The sequence below is a fragment of the Oryx dammah genome, unplaced genomic scaffold (genome assembly GCF_014754425.2).
Source record: "Oryx dammah isolate SB20612 unplaced genomic scaffold, SCBI_Odam_1.1 HiC_scaffold_14, whole genome shotgun sequence".
Taxonomy (NCBI): domain Eukaryota; kingdom Metazoa; phylum Chordata; class Mammalia; order Artiodactyla; family Bovidae; genus Oryx; species Oryx dammah.
In genome coordinates this window covers 21,756,151-21,780,940 of record NW_024070198.1, presented here as the reverse complement: position 1 = coordinate 21,780,940, position 24,790 = coordinate 21,756,151, and the positions used below count along the sequence as shown (strand labels likewise).

At 51.0% G+C, this 24,790-nt stretch overlaps 1 protein-coding gene across 7 annotated transcripts; it reads left to right on the top strand.

Annotated features, from left to right (window-relative positions):
- The first annotated feature begins 52 nt into the window (after positions 1-52).
- On the top strand, positions 53-20,468 carry KCNIP2 (potassium voltage-gated channel interacting protein 2). 7 transcript variants are annotated; one of them, XM_040254246.1, is made up of 10 exons: positions 1,695-2,003; positions 15,611-15,706; positions 16,525-16,623; positions 17,281-17,405; positions 17,772-17,841; positions 17,987-18,057; positions 18,178-18,285; positions 18,477-18,581; positions 18,716-18,778; positions 19,074-20,468. In XM_040254246.1, the coding sequence occupies exons 1-10, from the start codon at positions 1,931-1,933 to the stop codon at positions 19,119-19,121; spliced, it is 858 nt and encodes a 285-aa protein (XP_040110180.1). In that variant the 5' UTR covers positions 1,695-1,930; the 3' UTR covers positions 19,122-20,468. The 7 variants fall into 7 exon arrangements, 6 of the variants coding, with proteins under 6 accessions (XP_040110178.1, XP_040110177.1, XP_040110180.1 ...); XM_040254244.1 differs by lacking the exons at positions 15,611-15,706; positions 16,525-16,623 and adding an exon at positions 2,977-5,903 and having other exon boundaries at positions 53-2,937; XR_005723492.1 differs by lacking the exons at positions 15,611-15,706; positions 16,525-16,623 and adding an exon at positions 2,977-5,903 and having other exon boundaries at positions 53-2,937; positions 18,477-18,778.
- Positions 20,469-24,790: the final 4,322 nt, after the last annotated feature.

Sequence of the window (24,790 nt, the reverse complement as noted above, 5' to 3'; positions counted from 1 at the left end):
CAGAACTCCTTCCTCAATGACAGAGTTAAGGTAATCTCCCAGGTGCTGGTGTCATCTGGCTAGGGAGCCCCTTATAGGCTCTGTTCCTGTCTCCTAGTCTTAGTGGAAGCCAGTTCAGTTCAGAAGTTGTAGCCTCCCTTGCCTTTTGAGTGGAAGGAGGAAGAGAATCCCTCTACCTCCACATGTGGTGTTAAAGAGGTGAACCAGCCTATTTGGGCTGCTTCTGGATTCCTTTCAGGCTTCCCTGTGAAGTGAATAAAGGCAGATCCAGGGTATGGGGCAATAAACAGAGCACTTCTTGCCCTCCATTTTAAGGACCCATCTCTTGGCCCACTTAAATATGCCTATGCTCAGAACTCCACATAATAGTCCCATCTTTTCCTGGAATTTAACCCCCAAAGGAACTGCCCATGCCCTGTCCCTGCACCCATGTCTGTACCAGGTCTGTGGCAGACCCTCCAGAGCCAGGGGGAAGCCAGGAGTTGGGCATTGCTCCCAAAATAATCCTTCCTTCAGCTACTTGTCCCTTTCTCATGCCGGAACTCTCACCACAATTCCTGCTGGGTTAATTGAATCAAGTGCTTGGAAATTAATCCAATTGAAAAGATTAAATGTGCTGGGGTCACTTCAGCTGAAGCTTTCTGGCTCAGCAGGTTACTTCTCTGGGGAAGCAATTGGGTAGGCAGGATTACCTGGGACACTGCCACCATACCATGAAGACACATCAGACATTGCCTCCCACTAATTCTCATGGCATTTGGGGGGTTCATGGGGTTGGAGTCCAGGAAGCATTGTGGGAAAGGTCAGACAAGTAGGCTCAGCCAGTCACTCGCCATTACTGGGAGCTGGAGATAGCCCAGCCCTATGCCTGCCCCTTGCTTCAGAAAAGGAGCTAATCTAAGGGAAGGAGCCTCATAACAAGGACATTTCTCGCCACCTTTGCCTGCATCCTCAGACCCCTTAATTATTTCCCAGATCCTCTGGAAATCAGAGGGAATCTAGGACAGGGCAGGTGATGGAATAGAGCAGGGCAGGAAAGTTAAAAGAGAAAAAAGGAACAAAAGAGCAAGAAAGTCTTGAGAAACTGACCTGGTTCAGTCTTTATTTTCTTTTTCTTCCCAGTTGGCTAGCAGAGGTCATTAGATCATGGAAGAAGGCACCCTGAGAGCAAGTAGGGCCCAGAGACCGGGTTCTGCAGTGGGTTGAGGGTAGGGGTCCTTATGAGAGAAAACTATAGTCCACTGGCCTGAGATGAGCCTGCCTTAAAGGCTGGCTGACCTTTACATTCCCATTCATTCCCCTTTCAAGCGGGCTGGGCAGTGGTGGGGCCCACAGAGACTCACACATCGGCAGAAAACCACAGAGAAAATAGGGGCTGGCCAGTGCTGAGGGTAGGAGCAGGAGTGCTGAGAATCGGCCGGGGAATCCTCACAGTGGGGCCTTTCTGGCCCTGCACCCTCCTCCACCCCCAAGACCCGGGGGTTCAGGTTTAGGGGGTAGTGTTGCCAGAGAGCTGGTCTCCTTCCCCGCACTTCTCTGCTCACCCTTTCACCGGGTGCCTCCTCCGAGCTGCAAAGAGGAGGGGGCGGGGGTAGGGGGAACCAATCCCGGCAGCGCCAAAGGGGGGAGGTGGCGGTGACAGCCGCGAGGAGGGGGCGGGAAGAGAGGCGGCTCGGCTCCGGCTCCGCGCTCTTCTCCGCTCTGCCTCGGCTCTGCGCTCCCCTACTGCCCGAGCCTGCCGCTCCTGCCCCCCGAGGTGGGCCCTAGACACCGGAGATCCCCTGGCTCCTCGCCCCAGCCCGGACTCTCCGTACCCCAACCCCCGAGAGCGCACTACGCCGCCAGGGGGCGCCGTGTGAGCTCCCTATCCCGGCCACCCGGCGCCCCCTCCCACGGCCCAGGTGGGGACGGGAGAGGGGCGCCGGGGGCCATGCGGGGCCAGAGCCGTAAGGAGAGTTTGTCCGATTCACGAGACCTGGACGGATCCTATGACCAGCTCACGGGTGAGTTGGTGGCTTGGGGTCGGGGGCGGAGGAGGGTAGATTGCGTCTCCCCTAACCCTTAAGCTCCTGTGACCCCTGCCAGGCCCATACCCACACTCTGACCCATTACCAGGTACCCTCCCAGCAATTCTGGGCAACAGGACACTGAGGTTCAAAACCTTGGGTCCCACGGGGGATGGGGATTCAAGGGAGAGCAGGTGGGCAGAGGCAGCAGGTGTGGGAATGTGTTACACAAGGCTAGGAGGGGGTCTAGAGTGGGAGGTGTTATATGTGTGAGCTCCTGTCATTCTGTGTGTGTCTGTGTATATATGTGTGTGTGTGCCTCCCACAGCTGGTTGCCATGTGCCCTGGGCTTGGTGACAGCCAGAGTTACTGTGATTGCGTGTGACTGTGCAATTGTATGATCCTGTCAGATGTTTCAGTGAGGTTGTGTAGGACCCAGATTGTACTGATGAAGTTGTTTTGACCATGTATCTCTGTTCTGTGTGCAACTCTGCTTTGAGTGTGTGATTCTATATGAGATGCCATGTGACTACCAGTATGTGTCAGGTTTTCACTTTATGGTGGTATGCCTGTTTGTAAGACTTTGTGACTGTGAACCTCCTGGGACAAGCATGTGTTAAAGTGGGCTGTGTTGTGTTTTGTGACTGTGAGACTGGTTACATTGGTGTTTGATACTGATTGTGTACTTCATGTGGTGATGTCTGCAGTGGGGCTCTGTGTCTGTGACAGATTGTGACCCTTGCTGCCTCTCTGGCTTCTTGGTGCAAAAAGGGGTCCTTAGTGCACACCACTGCTTCTCCATGTTTTCCACAAACAGCCCAGTGGACCCGAGGAGGGACTTGCATCCATCTACCCAGCCTGGCTTCCAGGAGTGACACCCAGCTCCTGTGGGGAGGCTTTGGTTAATGCTGGGTCAGTGCCCCCACCCAAAGTATTTAGAGATCATTCTTAAAAACTGAAGCTCCTTCAGCCCCCAACAGCCCTCCCAAAACTTCACCCAAACCTGGAGGAAAACACACCCTCTTGCTTCCCCTCCAGACCCAGAGATAGAAGCTCTAGGCCTGGGAAGTGCCATGTGGCCTCTTCTTATAAGTATCTTCCAAACCACTTTGCTGCCCAGGCATCCTCTCTCTCCCACACTGGGGAGATATGTGAGACCAGTACATCTGTGCCTGTGCATATTCCTGGGTTTGGTAGGCAGATCCATGTGTTTGTGTGGGTGACTGTGTCACCTTGTGTACATTTCCATGTGTGTGTGTGTTTCTGTCTCATTGTGCAGCCAACCCAAGAACTCCAACAGAGAACAGGAGGAGGGAGACTGTCTCCCCTGTGTCTGAAGACAAGCTGAGAAGGTGAAGGGAGGCCAAGATCCATACCTGTCTTGAGTGAGGTTAAGACTTGGGGATGCCTAGAGGACTAGGTGTGACTCACGCACCCCGGAGAGGTTCTAGTCCCTAAGCCCAGACTCCCAGCAGAGGGAGCCCTTCCACTCAGGCAGGCTTCAGATGTGACCTAAATGAGCTTCAGACCCCGGTGGATTCCCAAGGTCCAGCTGACAAGCTCTGCTTTGAACTCTGTTCTCAGTAGCAAGGCCCCAGAGCCCTTAGCACCACATCAGTCAGTGTTTGCTTCCTGCTTTAACTGATCCTCTGCTTCACTTGGGCTTCCCTGGTAGCTCAGTTGGTAAAGAATCTGACTGCAGTGCAGGAGACCTGGGTTCGATCCCTGGGTTGGGAAGATGTGCTGAAGCAGGGATAGGCTACCCACTCCAGTATTCTTAGGCTTCCCTTGTGGCTCAGCTGGTAAAGAATCCACCTGCGATGAGGGAGACCTGGGTTCGCTCCCTGGGTTGGGATGATTCCCTGGAGAGGGAAAAGGCTACCCACTCCAGTATTCTGGCCTGGAGAATTCCATGGACTGTAGAGTCCATGGGGTCGCAAAGAGTCCGACAGGACTGAGGGACTTTCACTTTCAGTGGAATCATCCCGTCCCCACTTGGCTGTTTGAATCAGAGATTAGGTAGAAGTGGGGAAGCCCTTGTACTGGGAGATGAAGGAATGGAAATGTGAATGCCAGCTCTGTTTGACTTTTGCTCTCTGGGCCTCACTCGCTCATCTGTAAAATGGGAAATACTACTTTCTACTTCCCTGTCTCCCAAGGGAAATGGAAATTTCAAAAGTTGACAAGCATCAAAGAATTGTGTTCCACGTCAGCATCCACACGACTTGGAAAGTGGGAATAAAGACTACCAGGAGCTCTCCTTTCGAAGGAGGGCTTATCTTCAGCAGGAGACAAATGGCGTTGGGAAGCCAGTATTAATGCGTTGGGTGTCTGGAGACACTTGAGCTGAAGCCTGAGGGGAAGTCGTTGTCCGCGGTGCTGAAGCACGTGAAAAGCCGAAGTGCAGCACTGCTATTCAGGTTTCCAATGTTCTTGTGCAGGCGGGATTCCTTGGATCGAACCTGGGCGTGTTCTTCGATTTCAGCCATCCAAGCCTATCAGGCTGACAGGGAAGAGGGGGTGCTAAAATCATACCTCAGGGCATCCTGGGTTGCCCCAGCCGCGTTCCTTACTCCCACCTGAGGCTCAAAACAAATCTGAAAGAGATTTGAGGAGAAACCAGTCTGAGCCTCGCCTCACATTCATCCCCTCCAGTCTTCCCAGCCCGTCAGGACCGTTTGGCAGTGCGACGAGGTGAGAAAAGGCAGTAATCAACAGTCGTTCTGTCTAAGCTGGAATCAAGGAAAGAACTGAAGAAGATGGGAGAGTTGGGACCTGGCTGGCCAAGGCCTGAACTCGGTCCCGGTCTGAGATCTTCAGAGTCGCTTCTGTATGGCCATAAATATTGTTCCGAGATTGGGGCGCCCCCGTGTGGTCTTAGTGAAACCTTGCTTGCAGAGCTGATTCCAGATGGGGATGTGGCCAGATTTGATTCCACGAAGTTCAGAGGTGACTCTCACCTCCTAAATGTAGGATTTTCAGCCAAAAAATATGGAATCCTAGTCGGAGGAGTGGGATCCCCGTAAGCTCTGTTAGATGGTGTTAGTGGTTTTAGTGGGCCCTGGAAGGGTTTACTTTGGTTATAACCAGATAGGGGTGAGTCTAGGAAAGGGCTCAGGGCCAGGACTTTGAGTAGGGGGCCTTTTCCTTGATGCGTTTAGCTGACAATCAGCATATGATGGGAGAGTGTGAACCCGCTGAACCAAGACATAGCGACACAGAACAGTTCTGTGCCAGACATTCAGAGTCAGAAGCCAGAGATAGTAGGGGCACGTCCCTGCCATCCCTCTGCCACCCCAATACACTGGTCATTTTCTCCTCTTCCCTCCTACTCCCGCACCCATTGGTTCAGGAAGTATGGAAGTGTGGGGAGTTGCCATGACAACTAAGTCCTCTAACCCTTCCTTTCTCTGTCAAAAATGGGAAGAGGAGGGGGCGACGCGGCAATAAAAGATCTTTTCTCTCTCCGGATCCTTTTTCAAAAACCATGGGTGCTCACTTCCCCACCGGAAATTCAGAAAATGTTCCCAGAGAAGGCTCTGAGGGAGAGTCCGTGCTGCCCCTTTCCCGTCCCTCCTCAGTCTGAGAACTTCGGGAGCGGGTGCTTCAGACGATGGGGGCCAGGGTGAGTTCCCCTCTTATGACCTGGAAAGGACAGGAAGCGGAACACGACTCTACTGCCTGAGACTCCGGTCCTTGTGGGTTCGGCCCTCCCGCGCCGCCCGCACTGGGCCCACTCCTTGGGGGCGGAGATCAGAACGCCCCGAGCCTTGGGGGCGGAGCTTGGCCACTGTGCTCTCGGCAGGACCATGAACAGATGCCCCCGCAGGTGCCGGAGCCCGCTGGGGCAGGCAGCGCGATCCCTCTACCAGCTGGTGACTGGGTCACTGTCGCCAGGTATGAGGAAGGGAGGAAGGGGCTGGATCCCTGAAAAAGTAAGCGAAGAAGTAAAATAGGAGCCTTACAGAGATGGGGAGAAAAAGGGTCCCTCGCAGAGATGGAAGGGGCAAGATCCCTCAAAGAAAGGAGTTTAAAGGACAACACTCCAACAGAAGTAGAGCTTGGGATAGGGTCCCTTAAAATGAAAGTGGGGGACATAGTAGTCTTCAAAGGGGAAAGGACAAGAGGCATCACGGTTCCTCACAATGGTGGAGGAGGGGGCAAGGCTTCTCAATGAGAGCAGAGGTGGGGACCTCAAGCAGGTGGATGTGGGAGACAAAAGGAGGGGGATAGGGATAAAAGGAGGAAGCTTGCAGCAGGCGGGGAAAAGGCAAAACCCTTTACTGAACTGCTTAGTTTAATGGGATCTTAAGATGACTAGGGGCAGTGTGCAGGGAAAAAAAAAAAATTCTGAAGTAGGACTGGACCAACATGAACTCAGCTAGTGAGTTTATGCATGATGGCATGGATAGACATAAGAATTGCATGTCACTGTTTTGTCTATCTCTGGGAGTCTGAATTAAGGGGGTTTGTACATCACTGGGGTTGTGATCACTGGGGCCATGCATCCCTGGGGTTACATATCCCTGGGATTCTGTGACACTAAGACTGCGCATACTGGAAGTCTGTGCTTTAGAGTTGAGTTAAGGGTTCCTGAGTCACAGTAAGTTAGTTGTGTAGACTTTACAAGGTTGTACCTTGGTGTGGGATTTGTGGAATTAATATGGCATGTGGATTGTGGGTATCATATAAAGGCACTGCTGAGATTATGCACACTGTGGGTTTCCTTAGAGCTGCTTGGGTAGGGCCCAAAACACCCAGCATCCACCAAAACAACCTAGCCCATGGCATTCTGGGGTCTGTAGTTTGCTGGCTCTTGCCACAGTATCCCCTTGAGCCCCTGGAGTAAAAGCAGGCCTCTCCTTACCATGTGCTCCCAGAAGGAGGGGCCATGGGGCTGAGCCAGAGTCATACTTGGATGTCTCTTGGGGAGCATGTGTCCTCCGAGCCCCTGCTTGGGCCTGTCTCAAGTGACAGATGGCTGGAGCCAGGGAGAGCAAGCTCTCAATCATAGCAGGCATGACTTCCAGGCCCTAAAATAGCCCCAAGGCCTAGGGAGGTCATTAATCACCTGATGCAGCTGGGGGCTGCTGTGTCCTAGCCTGGCTGGGGATGGAGTGGGCCTGAGGGCTGAAAGAAGGGTCTTCACTGGCTGGGTCCTTCACTAAAGGGAGCAAGGGCAGATAGGAACGTGGTCTGGTTACCTAGTATGGACCCCCTTCAGAAAGCAGTGTTTCTCTGGATTTAAACTTCATAAAGTAAATGACTCAGTGATAGGGGTATTTCTGTGGTGAGATTTGAGGGACCTAAGGAAGAGTTCCGGAGAAGGCAATGGCAACCCACTCCAGTACTCTTGCCTGGAAAATCCCATGGACAGAGGAACCTGGTAGGCTGCAGTCCATGGGATCACTAAGAGTCAGACACGACTGAGTGACTTCACTTTCACTTTTCACTTTCATGCATTGGAGAAGGAAATGGCAACCCACTCCAGTGTTCTTGCCTGGAGAATCCCAGGGACGGGGGAACCTGGTGGGCTGCCATCTGTTGGGTCACACAGAATCGGACACAACTGAAGCGACTTAGCAGCAGCAGCAGGAAGAGTTCACCTAATGCTTCAAGATAATTTCCCTTCAGCCCTCACTCTGCCAGAAGAGCTTCCATTAAGACTTCACTCCTCTGGATGAACAGCCAAGTGAAGAGGGATACCTGGGGAGGGCAGACCTGGGCAAGTTTCTCACAAGGCTCAAAGCCTTGAGACTGGAAAGCAACTTGCTCTTTCATTTCTACTAGATCCTGCCACCAGAGGCATGGGTGATTTAGGACATGGGTCTCTGAAGGGTGAGGGTAAGGGTTAGAGGGAAGAGGAAGGTCCATGGAAAGGGCAACTGGCTGAATGGTTGTCCATCTGTCCATCTGTGAATCAGCAGCAGAGAGGAAGGAGATGCTGCTATGCTGCCTCTTTCAATTCAAATAGTCTGGCTTGGCATCAAAGGCTTCATGGAATTCGCCCCCTTTTTGGTCTTATCACTCATAGCTCCCGTAATACGAACTAAGCTGCAGTCACTCAGGATTCCTTAACCCCCATATACATTGGAGAGACAGACTGAAGGAGCTGGCAGATCACTGGTTCTGGTTCAAGTCTTGGTCGGTCTTTTATCATCTGTATTATCATGGGAAAGTCACTTCTCTTTGAGCTTCAGTTCCTTCATCTGCAAAATGGGTATAGTTCTACTCTATCTGACCATGTCAACTGTAATAATAGACTACTAATAGGTCTGTTATGAGAACTAAATGAGATAACATGTGCAGAGTATCAAAAATATAAAGCATGCTCAGTAAATGCTGGGCCCTTTGGTAAGGCAGACTGCTGATCTTTCAGCCATCCTCAAAGAACTAGCTCAAAAAATACCCTTTCCAAGTTTTTCCTGGGCTCCCAGTTAGAGCTCATTTCATGGCTGGTTCTTGAATAGTTCCTAGTGGACACACAACAAATATTTTTTGAATGAATAGTTGCCTTATAGTTCTGTCAATGGCTGTCTCTCCCTGCTCAGGAAGCCAGAACCCTGTTCAGTTCACCTTTGTTGCACTGGCTCAGAGCCTGGCATTCAATTTGTATAGGTCCAATATTTTTAATATCTTTGCCCTCTAGGAGCTGAGAATCTAATTGAGGAAACAAGATTGATCCAGAAAGACCTGAGTTCAAATTTGCAACATCTTTTCTTAGCTAGGTGACCTTGCGTGAGTTCCTTTACTTCTCTGGGCCTCATTTACCTCATCAGTGAAATGGGCACAATACTTTTCACCTGCCTACTTCATGAGGTTGTCATGAGAAGCCATGGAAGTAACAATGTTTGTAGAAATGCTTTATAAATTGTTAAGAGCTGTAGAAATGTAAGCAGGGGAATGTCTGTTATTAATAATAGCAGGAAACAATTATAAACAGTTACTCTGCTTGGAATTATTCTGACAGCTTTCCATGTATTAGTTCATTTGGTAGGAAACTGAGGCACAAAGAGATTAAGAACTTGCCCAGTTAATTGCAAGTGGCAGATCTAAACCCAAGGAGCCTGGCACCCTCACCCACACTATCTCCTACCATGCTATGCTGCCTCCTTTTACTGTTCCCACTAATAACATTACAGATTTAGGTTCTGAGTTTTGAGGGTCCAACAGTGAGTGGTAGAATTTCAGGTAGCTAGGAGCCTGCTGCGGAGAAGGCAATGGCATCCCACTCTAGTACTGTTGCCTGGAAAATCCCATGGACGGAGGAGCCTGGTAGGCTGCAGTCCATGGGGTCGCTGAGGGTCGGACAGGACTGAGCGACTTCACTTTCACTTTTCACTTTCATGCCTTGGAGAAGGAAATGGCAACCCACTCCAGTGTTGTTGCCTGGAGAATCCCAGTGGCGGGGGAGCCTGGTGGGCTGCCGTCTATGGGGTCGCACAGAGTCGGACACGACTGACTAGACTTAGCAGGAGCCTGCTGAGGGCTAGAGGTTCTGAAGAAAAGGGAATTGAAGCTGTCCCTAAAGGACAGGTAAAAATGTAGGACAGGAGAGCAGAGGGTGGGCATTCCAGGCAGAGGGACTGGCAGGAGCAGAGGTAAGAAACAGCACTGAGTTCTCTGTGTTTGGGGCACAGTCAGGAGGCCAAGCTGGCTCAAAAAAGAGATCTGCTGATGAGAGTAGGGGAAGGGTGTTAAAGCGCCACATATGGATTTTGGATGGTGAGAGGGAGATACTGAATATTTGCTCATTTTATTTGTAAACCCTTCAAAGGTATGAGAAACCAAAAACAGTCCCTGAGTTGACTTCTTCCTGGAGGAAGGAGCGGGGAGGGGCAAGCTCTTGCCCAGTCATTCCCACACCTTCCCAAGGATGTTGGGAGAAGGAAGGGGTAAGATACATGGTGTGAGATGAAGGTCTGACCCCCAGTGGTGGCCTTGTAGAACTGCAGATCCGTGAACCTCAAATGAAGCAGTAGGGACTGGCACCCATCCCCAAGTTGAGTTCAGTCGCTCAGTCCTGTCCAGCTCTGCAACCCCATGGACTGCAGCATGCCAGGCTTCCCTGTCCATCACTGACTCTCGGAGCTTACTCAAACTCATGTCCATCAAGTCAGTGATGCCATCCTCTGTCTTCTCCTCCCGCCTTCAATCTTTCCCAGCATCAGAGTCTTTTCAAATGAGTCAGTTCTTTGTATCAGGTGGCCAAAGCATTGGAGTTTCAGCTTCAGCATCAGTCCTTCCAATGAATATTCAGGACTGATTTCCTTTAGGATTGACTGGCTTGGTTTCCTTGCAGTCCAAGAGACTCTCAAGAGTCTTCTCCAGCACCACAGTTCAAAAGCAGCAGTTCTTCAGCACTAAGCCTTTATGGTCCAACTCTCACATCCATACATGACTACTGGAAAAACCATAGCTTTGACTAGATGGACCTTTGTTGGCAAAGTAGTGTCTCTGCTTTTTAATATGCTGCCTAGGTTGGTCATAACTTTTCTTCCAAGGAGTAAACGTCTTTTAATTTCATGGCTGCAGTCACCATCTGCATTGATTTTGGAGCCCCCCAAAATAAAGTCTGTCACTGTTTCAATTGTTTCCCCATCTATTTGCCATGAAGTGATGACCAGATGCTATGATCTTAGTTTTCTGAATGTTGAGTTTTAAGCCAACTTTTTTACTCTCCACGTTCACTTTGAGGCTGACACACAGTCATCTCAGAGCTGTAGGGAGGGAAGGGTCCTTCTGGGGTTAATCCTCCTAAACTGGGCCTCCTGTGTGGGCAAGCTGTCTATGAAGGGAGCCACTGTAGTGTAGTGTAGTGTAAAGTGCAGGCTCAGTCAGGATGGCTGAAAATTGAAGATCTGACACTTAACTGATCTTGGAGATTTGCTTAAACTCCTTTTGCCTAGTTTTCCCACCCATAACAGTACCTCATTCACAGGCTTATTGTGTAAATTCAGTGTGATGATGTCACACTGCACATTATCTACCACATACTGAGTGTTCAGTCCCTCACCAGATGTGGCAGTAGCCCAGAGGCTGGTGTCTTCTGGCTCCTTGGCTCAGCAAGCCTCTCTCCACCTGCTACCACACACCACCAGCTGGAGGGAGAGTGGAAGATGGGGGAGGAGCTCCAGGAATGCCCCCGAGCCGGGTGGCTCTCTTGGTAGGTTCAGGTTTCCCTCTAGCCCTGGGTTTCTCCTGTCAGCTCTGTGAAGATCCCCAAAGAGCAGGCAGGACTTTGGCAGCCCCAGAGTGAGGCCCCTGCCAGAAGGAAGGGAAGAGCACACCCTTCCTTTTCCGATCTTCCCAACCCAGGGATCGATCTTCCCAACCCAGGGATTGAACCCAGGTCCCCCGCATTGCAGCTGAATTCTTTACCAATTGAGCTATCAGGGAAGCCCTTCCTCTCCCAAGGTTGATTCTCTGGGTCCTAAAATCAGCTTCAATGAGTGGACCCTCCCCAGAGGGTCATGTTAGGGCTAAGCAGCCTTTTTCCCCTGCCCAGGCTATTGGAGCTAATCCTCCCTCCCCTGGACCTCAGTTTCCCTGTCTGTGGCCAGGGGGAAGAAGAGTGCTTCCCACCTCTTAGTCTCCATGGCAACCTCGATCAATGTAGGTGGTGTCCTCCTGACTGGAGAGGTCACTGCCTTCCTCCCTTATGCTTTCATACAGCTTCATGCAGATACAATTACACAACCACTGCAGACCCATACTCCTAACTAATTAGGAGCAGGATACTAATTAGGAGAGGACACATCCATATTACCAATCTTCAGACCCCCATGTCACAACCCTGCTAAAATATAGATACCTCACACACTATACACACTCAGAAATACTCCAATACACTCACACACACCACAGACACCCAGGTTACATACCCATATACACCACACACATCCTAAGACAGGTGCACAATCGTGTAAACACACACAGAGACATATATAAGAGGTATACTTCTCTGCACACAAACACAGGAATATACACACATGAAGACACCCAGACACCCATAACATTCTTATGCACATACAGTTCCTAGTTTCTGTCTTTGACACACACACACACATACACACACACTGCCCGCCCCTGACTTCTAAGCATAGGTCTTCCTTCTGCCCCTTTCTTTGGCACAGAATAGCCACAGGGTGTCTGAGGGAAGCTGTCCTCAGGGGCAGAGGCAAGTTACTGCTGCTCCTCTGGCCTGGCCTGGGCCATATCCTTCACACCAGAAGCTCCGGAGGAGATATCAGTCTATAGGCTGAAGTGGTCCCTGCGAAGAGGAAGAGGCTGTGGCTGGGAGGCCTGTGGCTGGGAGGCTGTGGGGAGGCGGGGTGAGGGGGGAGAGGGAGGAGATCCGGGGAAGGAGCAGGAAGGGAGACTGCAGGCGGTCCTGCTCAGTCTGGGGAGCCGAGGGGGAGGAAGTGTGAGTAGGGCAGGCCAGCCTCAGCCTGGGGGCCATGCCCCAGGCCCACCATGAACCTGGAAGGGCTGGAGATGGTCGCTGTGCTTGTGGTCCTCGCCCTGTTTGTCAAGGTCCTGGAGCAGTTTGGTCTCTTTGAGCCTGTCTCCTTGGAAGGTAACGCAGGTATCTGGGCATGTCTGGTCTGCTGGCTAGGGGGACAGTGCCTGCAGGGTTGGGGACTTTATGACTAAGGTGGGGGCTGCAGGGGTAAGCAGGTTAGTGATGGGATGGGGCATCTGGGGGAGGGGAATAGAGAAAGTGGGGGAGTAGGACATCATGGAGAGGTAAAGAGGGGGACTCAAGGGGTGCATCTGGGGAGAAAGAGAGGGAATCTGGAGGACTGGGCGTCTGAGGGAGGTGAGGAAAGAGGGCCAGGATGCAGGGAGGTGGTGAGGGGTACAGCATGGGGTACTGGGACTGGGGATAAGGAGAAACTGGAGGAATGAGAAGTCTGGAGACAGGCAGAGGTATCCAGAATAGAGGAAGGAGGTTCCGGGAATCCTGATATAACACCAGACTTCTGTGGGGGTGGTCCCCTTTTGGGGTCACAGACCCACAATGGCTCTGAAGATGTGTGTGACTCTCCACACCTCCATCCTTGCAGGTTTGGGTCACAGTATGTGTGGACTCAGTGTGTGAGAGATACAGGGGGTGGTGTGACTGGGTGTTCATGTGTGTAAGAAAGGACAAAATGTGTGACTCCTTGAACCTGTGTATGTGACAGGGATGTGATTGAGCGTGTCTGAGCGACAGTGTGTGTAGCTTTATGACATGGCAAAGATACCTGAGGAGCACAGAGTGTGGTTGAGTCTCTCAGGGTATCTGGTTGTGTGTGTGGCTATTCCCAGAGTTCCTGAGGATATGCCAGCTCCATACCCAAGGCAAAGGATGGGATGGGTTCTGGAGGGACAGGAGTTGGGGATACTGTGACTCGAACATTCATAGATCAACTCTGGTAGGAGGGTGAGGGTGGATCAGATCAGGGACCCTGCTTCCCAAGACCCCCTGCCTCTCCTAGGTCCTCTCAGAATCTGAGGGCAGAATGGGCTGCAGAGCCTAGACATTGTGGGTGGGAAGTCAGTTCTCCATCTGACCCCAAAGTCAAGTGGGAAGAGTGATACTGAAGGTAGAGAGGGGAACATGTTCTGCTTTCTCCAGGGATTTTTAGCCTCTCATTTTTCATACCAAGAACTGTGCAGCTTCATAGCATGGCTGTTCCCCAGTTCCATAATGGACAGGAAAACAGGCAAGAACCATGATAAGATGACTGCAGGGTAGACACGTGGGAGAACTGAAAAGATGTAAAGGGAGTTGAGGTCAAGAAGAAGGCTCATGAAGTGCCTGCTTTAGGGTTCAGTAAGAGCAGAAAAGTCTTAGTCTACCCTCCATCCACTGCTGCATTTATTGGAGTGGGGTGAGGTGCAGGGATTGGTGTTGGATGCATTGGGTTTCATTCAGTCCTGAAAAGATGCCATCCCCTTTAGACTGTTGGTGCAAGAGGGGGTGGACATCCAAGGAAACGCAGGCATCCTGTCTGCTGAAGGCACCCCCTTTCTTTCCCCAATTCAGAAGAGCCTAGAGGAGACTGAGTCCTTGAAGCAGGCAAGGGACCAGATGGGGGCATGTGTGAAGAGGGGGAGGCTGGGAAAGGCGCAGGAGCCATCCCCCAGTCCAGAGGCTACTATACCACCGGAGGCCCCCGGCACAATAGGCTTTGGGAAACCAAAGTCTGGGCTAATGGAGCCCTGGGCCAGGGGCCAAACCGCCATCGATCACCCACCCAGCTCACTGCCTTCCTCCCTCCACTCCATAGCTCCGGGAGAGAGAGGACAAATGGGAGAGAGAGGAGGTGCCAACTTCAAGCAATTCCCTCCTGGGAGCAGAGCATCTTCCTGAAGGCGGAGCCTGGCTTGGGAGGTGGGGCCTGTAAGGGAGCTGGGGTGTCAACCTACCACTAAAGGAAGTTGGGCCCCTCCAGGAATGGACTGAAGCCAACTTCACTCAGTGTGCCAGGTCCAGTGAGCTCTGGCCCTGGAGTCTGGAGGTGGGTGCAGCCAGGAGACAGACAACAGGGACTTGCAGGGTCTTCCTGGGATACAATTAGAGCCACAGGATATGTATGGAAGTAAGGGGAAGTGAGGAGAACTGTGATTTGTGGATTCTGGATAGCCCTACATGACAACAAAATACTCATCTCCAAGGTCTGTCATTGCCTCAAAGTTTGCTATCATTTCACCTTCAAAGAGTAAGTCATACTGGACAGGACTGGGAGGGGACACAATTTTAGGGTGGATGAATTAGCTGAGAACTCTATTCTGCTGGCATGAAGATTCTAGGTGCCTTGAAATGAGGGACTATAGGAAAGAAAGGTGGGTGTGCCCAGGGCAAATGTAGGTTCTGAGGGTAAGGTGCTTAGATATCTGGTGCCATGGGCACCTAGGTCACAATATGATATGAGCATGATGACCATACTGTGACATGATGCCCCAGGGTCATTGTGTGTTCTTTGTGTGGTTTGATCGATCATGCTCTGTGTAAGATGGCCTATATGGCCTACATGTCTGTCTGGCTTTTCCTGGGTCAGTCACATTTATGTATGTTTGTATTAAAGAGTAAGTACTAGGTCAAAGTAGGTGTGTCTGCGTCTGTGTGTGTGTGTGTGCATGTGTTGGGAGGCCACTGGGTTTGAGTGAGGTACTGGGTATCAAGCTGTCCCTGTGTGGCATCCATCACTCTGTAATTTATTGTTCTATGTATCCACACCTGTCACTGTATATGTGTGTGTGAGAGAGAGGTGTCCTTGGGTTGGACGTCATCCTCAGAGGTCCAGCTATGTAGCACTGGAGCCACGGACACTGGGTCAACAAAGACTGAGGCCAATATGCCATTTCTCCCCGCCCCCGCCATCTTGCTGTCCCCAGCTGTGTCCCTTTATACAAGGTGCCCCAGCCATCTTGGTGGACCTTCCGTGCTTCTGAAACCCACTGGACTCCCCTAACCGGCCCCAGCTACTCTGTCCAACCCCATCTTCCCCCAACACCCGCCCCCAGCCGGGGTTGATTTGTGATGATGGGGAGGGTACAGGGAATGGAGGGACAGCGGGGTTAATGTTCCCTCCTGGGGTCTTCTCTCTTCCCAGGCCACCCTCCAGGGCCCACTAAAAAAGCGCTGAAGCAGCGGTTCCTCAAGCTGCTGCCATGCTGCGGGCCCCAAGCCCTGCCCTCAGTCAGTGAAAGCAAGTGCCTCTCCTGTGCTTCCGGGGGTGGGGCCCGTGTGTGTCTGGGTGTAAGGAGTGTGAGAGCGCGTGTGGGCGTGACCAACTTGGCAGAGGGGCTGGGTGCTGGCTGACCAAAGTGTGAGGGGGCGTGATTACCCAGGGAATGTGTGGGCGTGGTCAGCGTGGAGGCGGGGCCTGAGTGTCTGTGGGCCGTCTGGGTTTGGGAAATGGGCGGGATCTGGATTTGGGGGCGTAGTCAGTGTGACTGGCTGAGGTCTGAGGTGTCTCTGATTCTGTGTGTGTGGCCACGGTGGCAGAGGTGGGACCAGGTGGTTGTGAGGGTCTGTGCATGGGGTTGTTGTCTGGCCGCCCTTCCTGTCCTTGAGCATGTTTTGGACTTTGAGAGGTAGGTCACCAGTGCCTTGACTAGACGGATACAAGTGTAAGGGCCGAGTCCACCTTCCTTCAGATACCAAGATACGGGAGTTTTCTAGGACCAGCCTGGTCCCCAGTTGAGTGACCTCGCTTTGTCTGTAGGCCTCAGTTTCCTCGTTTGGGCCTTGTCCACCTCACAGGATTATACATACTGCATTTTGCAAGCTATAAAGACCCGGTTTGTAGTCATTACTTGAGAATGTCATTGTGTTTGATTCTGCTGGGTCTCACATGGGGGTAGATTCCGAAAAAGGATAGGTGTGATATGCGTAAGGTCCGATTTGTGTGTGTCTGCTCATTCGTTATGCGTGCCTTTGCGTGCGCGAGGAGATGTGGAGTGTGCTTTGTAACAAGCAGCTCTGTGAGATTTGCTGTGAGTGTGAGGGGCGAGATGTGTGCAGTTGGCCGGGTCTTCCGCTTTCTCGGTGACAGTTCGCTCCCTTCAGCATTAGCCGCCCCAGCCTCCCTCCGCCCCCACAGACCCCGCCTGCTGGACCCAGGTGACTTATTCTCCCGGTGGGGGCGGGTGCGGGGAACTTTGGGAGCCTGGGTTGGGGGCATCTGCCTGGGGACTGGATGTTGGGAACGGGGGAGGGGCTGAGATGGGGCTGGGGTGGTGGCCTTCTCTAAGGCACATAGGGGTGTGGCAGGAGTTGGGCTATGGATGGGGCTTGGCTGGAGCTGGGCGGGGCATGGCTCCGGCATGGCTGGGATAGGCGGGGCTTGGCTGGAGGGCTGGGTCTGGGAGGGACTAGGGTAAGACTGGGAGGATCTGAGTTTGGTAAGGGAAGGCCCAGAGTTCCCACCCTCAGAAGCCCCTTCTCCAACCCAGTTTTCCTGTTCCTGTCCTGGGATGAAGATGGGACTGGAGGCCTTCCCCTCCAACCAGGGATCAAGGGTCCAGGGGCCAGCGCTGACTCAGACCGCTGGCTCTGGGGCTAGGCCTGGCCCGCTGATTAACTTCGAAGCTGACTTGGTGTCTTCTTTCCTTGCCTTGAAGTCCTTGGCTCTGGATCAGGGGAACTGGCAGGCTGGTCCCCTGCGTCGGAGATGGGGGGGGGGGTTGGATAGTTAAGTGATTTTGAAGAGGGGTCATGGGGGACAGGCCTGAGGCGCGGCTGTCCCCCCCCCTCCGCCCAACCACCCCCGCCCCGCAGACAGCGTGGAGGATGAGTTTGAATTGTCCACCGTGTGTCACCGGCCCGAGGGTCTGGAGCAGTTGCAGGAGCAAACCAAATTCACGCGCAAGGAGCTGCAGGTCCTGTACCGGGGTTTCAAAAACGTGAGTGCAAAGCTCAGTCTAACTGGGGAGGGGCGGGGTCTGTGCAGGACTTTTCTTGCTTCCGGGAGTGAGAGCGATGGGGAGGGGAAGGGACAGCTCCTAGATAGGGGTGCCTGCCCGTTTAAGAAGGGAGCCTGTAGACTGGTCTGTCTGCTCTGTACTTTTTATCTGTGCGCTTGGGAGAAGTCTTCCCTCCAGTAGAAGTGCTACATGGTGAGCCCCCAAGAGACGCAAAGACATCCCCCCTCTCTGGGAGTCTCTGACCACCGAGGGTGGGGTGGGAATGTGAGTGAGCAGACGGGTGGTGAGTAGAAGAGCGTTTCCTCTCTTCCTTAAGTCTGCTTTCCCTCCCCATCCTACCCACAGGAATGTCCCAGTGGAATTGTCAATGAGGAAAACTTCAAGCAGATTTACTCCCAGTTCTTTCCTCAAGGAGGTAAGGAGACAAATCCTTGGGGAGAGGTTCTGGAGGGGTTGGAAATGCCAAGTGAATGGGGTTGGCAGAGCCCCACAGAGGTAAGGAGGTAGGAAGTCTGCTCCTGTCTGGAAGCCAAGCTTGCTCACCCACACTTATCCTACAGACTCGAGCACATACGCCACTTTTCTCTTCAATGCCTTTGACACCAACCATGATGGCTCAGTCAGTTTTGAGGTGAGCTGGAGGAGGTGGGCCAGGGAAGCATGTTTCCTGGGACTTCAGGGCCAGGCCAAACCCAGAGAGAGAGTTGAGTGAAGGTACCTAAGGACTCATTTTCCCCTGCCTCCTTCCTAGGACTTTGTGGCTGGTTTGTCCGTGATTCTTCGGGGAACCACAGATGATAGGCTGAACTGGGCCTTCAACCTGTATGATCTCAACAAGGATGGCTGTATTACCAAGGAGGTAGGGAGGCAACTGAAGAGCTGGGGGTGGGGGGTTATTTGTGTATGGGGACGGGCACAGGGCCCCTAGAGGGGGACTGTGACCCACATATGCATCATCAGCAAGGGCTGAGGTCTGCCCCAGGCCCCAGGCCTTCTAGTTAGGAGGCTGGAGGCTCTGAGGAGGGATCCTCTTCTCTCTTGGTCTAACAGGAAATGCTTGATATCATGAAGTCCATCTATGACATGATGGGCAAGTACACATATCCTGCACTCCGGGAGGAGGCTCCAAGGGAGCACGTGGAGAGCTTTTTCCAGGTGCCTGGGACTGGGCAGGCTGGGTTTTGGAGTGAAAGGAAGGAGGCAAGGTCCCACCAAGGAACTTACCTGAGTTCTGCCTGCCTCTCTTCTGTCATCCCTCCTGTTTTCTCTACCTGACTACCTTTTTGCAGAAGATGGACAGGAACAAGGATGGCGTGGTGACTATTGAGGAATTCATTGAGTCTTGTCAAAAGGTACAGGGCCCTGCCCTCTACATTTCCCTGATCTGGACTGAGGGCCTGATTCAATGATGTAGGAGAAAGCTCCTTTGGGCAAAGTACCATCTCTCTAACTACCCCCAGTTCTGAATCCTTTTCCTTCATAACTTGGGGAGGCCTGTCCCTTCCCCACCTCTCTGATTGTCTCCTTCTTCACTGCCTCTCTCTGTCTCTGAACGTCCCTATTTCTGAATCAGTGTTCTTCTCCCTTTCTCTGATAAGCTCTTTTTCTTTCTTTCTCTCCAATCTGCCTCTCCCACCATGGCTACAGGACGAAAACATCATGAGGTCCATGCAACTCTTTGACAATGTCATCTAGCTCCCCAGGAAAGGGGGTCAGTTGCCCTGGGGGGACCATGCTCTAGCCCTAGTCCAGGTGGACCTCACCCTTCTCTTCCCAGGTCTGTCCTCATCCTAGCTCTACCCTGGGGGCTATAGGAACCCAAGAGCCTGGGGATTTGGTGGTCCATACTGCTGGAGCTGAGGGGGGTAGGGAGTGGGCAGAGTGTATCTGTGGGGGTGTTCTCAACTCCCAACAGCTCCCCCTTCCTGCCTGAAACTCAGTGCCGAGGTTGCCCTGTTATGGGAATTGAGTGGTCCTTCCCCTTCCACCCCCCAACTAAGAAACCACAACACTAGGCAAAATGTCTCCTGCTATGGTGCTTCCCCCATCCCTGATCTCATAAACATTTCCCCTAAGATTCCCTTATAAAAAGGCTGTTCTGTCCTTGCCACTGACTGGCCTTTTAGGCTAGGGCCTTTGACAGTGCTGTAGGAGGGAGTCAAGAATGTGGAGGGAGTAACCTTGGGCCTAAGCCAGTGGGTAGGCCCTAGGAGGCAATTGCGGTAGAGAGCAGAAAGGCCTGGGGATTGTCAATGACAGCATACCAGGCTATCGCTTTGAGCTCTACAGGTCTGCCACCCCAAGCCATCAGAATATGTGTTTCCAGGCTCTTCAGAAAACCTTGGAAATATCCCCAGAAAATTTCCATATACTCCTCAGTATCCCAGGAGAACTTGGGATCCAGGTTTTGGCAGATCCCTGGAATTTCTTCCTCTCCTTCCTTCCTGTTTGGGTAGTGGTGTTGGCAGCAGGGGGAAGATGGGTGGGAGCTGTCTTGACTGATACCTGCCAAAGTTTCAGCCTACCTTCTCTGATGACTACAACTTAAGTTTTCATTTGCCATTTCCTCTAGACCTGGAGGCATGGTGTAAGTCAGGGACCACCCTGTGGATGCCTTAGGAGAAAAAGGAAGGAAGGAGGCAGACATAGCATTTGAACCCAGTGTGGGGGCATTTTTGAGAATTTTTGATATACCCAGGCTCTATTCCTGCTTCCCCACATAGCCTCCTCATAGCCTCCTCAGAGTTTCCTTTTGCTCTAGTCAATCTACCCAGATATGCCCCTGAGCACACCTTGAAGGCAGGGACCATAGGATCCAGGTCCCACCTCACTGTCAGCAGCCCTGCCACACTGCTACCCTTTAATATATCTGCTTGTCCCATTTAGTTCACTTTACCAGTCAGCTGTGAATTGAGGCGGAGGGCCCCCAAGGAGCCCCCTTCCCCATAAGAATACTGTTGACTACTTTGCATTTTTCGTTCCTCTGTAATTTTTGTAAAATAAGAAATCACCAGATCCAATAAAACACAATGGCTATGCACAGGTTGCTGTCTCTGCCTTTTTGTCCCTCCTAACCCACACATAAACTCACAACCCCTAACTCAAACAGCCTTTTAGATCCCAAAGACAATGCCTCCTTTCCTAGAGTATGGCCAACCCTTGGCGGGAGATCAAGTCACATGTTCTGGAAGCGTTGGAAACCTCCTGGACCTTAGAGAGGCTCCTGAATCTCCCTCATCCTTGGAGGAGACAAGGAAGAGAAAGATGATTGATGTCCCAAAGACTATGCCAAGCCAGCTGTCTTTTGGCTAAACATTCTTTCAAATCAAATCAATAATTTCTAATTTACATATTAATACATCTTAGTCAATGTCAAAATGCTTTTAAGAGGGGAATTCCCTTTAGGTTCTAATGAAAGTTCCTTTGTGTAAACATTACAGCTAGTATAGATGTACATTTGTGTCTGTACTCTAGCCAAGAATGATGGGGGAGCAGATGAAGTGGACCAAGGACAGGTCACCATGGAGCAGTTGACACAAAGGGTAATAGAAGCTTCCTGTGTGGGGTAGGAACCTTTATTTGTTCTGCTCCTGGAGAGGGGCTGCCAATGCTAAGTTCCTCCCATCCTTTCTCTAGGGCAGTGTTATGTGGTAACTAAGCTTTACAGTCCATATAAGGGGGATCAGGCCTTCTCTTCCAACATTGTACATGCACACATTGACAAGATCAAGGGAGGGGTATGGTGTCTAAGAAACAAAACCTTACTTCCAGAGTCCTTCATTTTGTCATCTGTTTTTGCTGCTCACATCATCACATAGCTGTCTGCTCCTTAGGTCCTTGGGTTTCTTTGGGTCACAACCCCTCTGTAGGATCTAATTAAATTTGTGGACCTGCTGTCTAGAGGAAAAAAAAATAGCACAGTTTTCCATATATTTTTGTATCCCTGAAGCCCATCCATGGGCCCTAATTAAGAACCTGTAATCTAGTCCACCTCTCAGTCTTCCATTGTACAGAAGAGGAAACAGGCCCAAAGAGCAGAGAGGACTTGCTCAACATCAACCGATGAGTTTATAGGAGGGTTGATACTAGACTCAGTCCCCCAAATCTCTGTCCCGGGTGGCCTTGGAGCACAGTAAAAATTTGTGTGTGAAAGATGGATGCTATGCATGTCATGTATAATCGAGACAATGTAACACTGTGACAGGCTGTCATGTTGCCCTATACTTTTCCTTCCAGGCACTTATCAGTTTGTAACTGTATATTCAGGTGTATTTATTTGAGTGATTATTTGTCTTTTTTGTTACATTGTAAGCTCCTAAGGACTCCTTGAGTGCCTGGACTAGGTTTTTTCCCCCCTTACCATCCTATCCTGGGGCCTGGCAAGTAATAGGTATTTCATAATTGTATGAATAACTGTATGGTTTGGATAAATGGGCATGGTAAGTGTATGTATATAATTGTCTTAAATATGGAGACGGTCTCTATATTTTAGGGTACATTCAAGCTTAAGGGAAGTTGAAGTCTGAAGCCAAGAATTTCTAGGAACTGAGAAGTACCCCAGAGCTAGGGCAGACAAATGGGAACCAGGGGGAAAAAGAAAAAAGAAAAGACAGGAGGTTGGGATCTGATCATTATTTTCTGGCCACTGATTAGATTCTGAATGTTGTTAGCTGCTCCATCTCAAAACATTCTTCTTTATTGTTTTTCTTTTGCCTTTCTGGCCATCCCTTCTCAGTCCTCCCTTGATAACTCATCCTTCTCATTTGGAATATTAAACATTGGTCCCCACAGCTCAGACCGGAGCCTCTTTTCCATAACACATCCAATCCCATGGCTTTAAACATTATCTATTAGGGAGACTCCTAAGTTTTTATCCCCAGAATTCTCCTCTGAGCTCCAAGACCCACATATTCAATTGCCTATTTGACATATTCATGTTGATCTATAATGGTCATACTTAACATGTTCAAAATGGAATTTTGACTCACACCTTCCTAATCTTCCCCATCTCAATAAATGACATCATCTACCTAGATGCTCAGGTCAAAATTTAGGAGTCTTCTTTTCTTCTTCCACACTTTCCCTCTGCTGCTGCTGCTGCTGCTAAGTCACTTCAGTCGTGTCTGACTCTGTGTGACCCCATAGACAGCAGCCCACCAGGCTCCCCCGTCCCTGGGATTCTCCAGGGAAGAACACTAGAGTGAGTTGCCATTTCCTTCTCCAATGCATGAAAGTGAAAAGTGAAAGTGAAGTCGCTCAGTCGTGTTGGACCCTCAGCGACCCCATGGACGGCAGCCTTCCAGGCTCTGCCGTCCATGGGATTTTCCAGGCAAGAGTACTAGAGTGGGGTGCCATTGCCTTCTCCAACTCTCCCTCTACTCTCCCTTAATTCATCACCAATCCTGGGAATTCCCTGGCGGTCTAGTGGTTAGGACCAGGCTCAATCCCTGGATCTCTAGGGGACTAAGATCTCCACAAGCCATGCAGCACAGCCAAAAAAAAAAAAATCACCAATTCCACCATCAAAGGTTCACCGTCTCTCTCCACTGCTGTTCCTTAGTCTAAATCACTATCATTGCTTAACTGTATTACTTTTCTTCCATCTGAAGTAGACCTTCCTTACTGTGATTACTTTTCATCATATCACTAGATTTCCTCCCTTCATAGAACTTATCACAAACTGAGTTCCTGTGTGTATAACTGAATCTCTTTCTCCAACCAGAATGTAAGCCCTCTGAGAGCAGGACCCTAACTTGTTCATTCCTCAGCTGTTTATCACAGGCCTACTAGGCTATGATTCCTACTGTAGGCACTGGGGGGCAGAGGTGTGTTATGGAGAGAAAGAGTGTGGCAAGAATTGCCCTTTAAGCTTGAGAAGTACAGATATGGAAGGTGGATCTTGCCTGGGTCACAGAGTCGAAGTGTTGACTATGGAGAGTAGATGAAATTATGGCTGATGACTTGCTACCAGGTGCCACAGTGTAAAGTGTGAAGCAAAGAGGAAAGTGTCATGAGACTGGGGGCTGGGGTGACCTGGAATGCCAGCTCCAAAATCCCCAAAGGACCACAATATCCAGTGAAGCTGCTATGGCCCCCTACTGTCATCACAGGAAGTCCCCTAAGAAAATACTTGCTCCTAATCCCCATCTTAACACTCCAGGACTAAAAAGAGGGACTATAAGAGTCTGTGAAGCTACAAGTTGGTCTACCGTCGGAGTCGTCTGAGACTGAAGTATAAGATGGACAATGTTAAGTGTTAATAATCAGAATGAGATGTTTATTTCCCATTTAAATCACCTGTTAACCACAGATTTCTCAACCACCAAGTGCATTATGACAGGACCAAAGGGAGCCCTGGGAACAAATAGCAAGGAGATGAAGTCCATCTAGGGCTCAGGGAAGGCTTCGCAAGAGGAAATGTTTGTGCTGAGGCTCAAAGAGTCTCACTTCTCCCTTATACACACTTCACACTCCCCATTCCCAAACAGGCCGGGCCTTTTCACCTCTTCCTATATTTGTACTCCCTTCCACTTGCCTAGCGTGTTCTCTTCTCTCTCCCCAACTCAATTTGGCTGATTCCTATTTATCCTTTATGACCCAGCTCGAAAGGGAAGACATTAAAAAAAAAAAAAAGGAAAAAAGAAAGTGAAGCCATGGCCGCCGCCTCTACTCAAAGGAAGATGAAGTCAGTCCCTCCTCTGAGCTCCCACAACACTTGGGTACTCCGTGTGGGGATTGTGTGTGTATTCGTTAGTCTGAACCTCCTTGCTGTGAGCTCATAGTGGCCCAAAAGGTAAGCAGGAGGCAAGCTCAATAGGTGTCTGCTGAAAGAAGGAATGACTTAGTTTTTAAAGAGGGCTAGCACCAAACTGGAGGTAGGGGGAAATGTTTCAGGGCAGAGGAGTGAGCTGAGCTTCTTGGAGTGTTGTCTTCACAGAACCGAGCCTGGGTCAGGCTGATGTAATGAACCAACCTGTCAGAAGAATCTCAATAGAAAGTAGGTCAGTTTCTTCCCAGCTCTTTAAGAACCAGAGGCTTGGTTTCCGCGCCTGCGCATTAAGAGAGTAAACACCTTTTTTTTCACCCACTCGCGCCAGCCGGTCCTATCCACATGCCTATTGCCCCAACCCGCTCCAGCCTCCTCCCATTCTCCCCTTCTCGGGGTTGGTTAATGGTCTGTTCTTGGGAGTATGGCTCGTTCTGGAGGGTGGCGAGCATAAATGGTACATTCCACTGCCTTCGTTACCTTCCGCTTTTCGCTTCTTTTCTGTTCTGCTTCCCCCTACCGAATGAAACTCAATAGACTGGCTCAAAAGAAGGAGGGGGAGCCGGGCTGAAGGGACCGGTCTGAGCCGGTCTCCGGC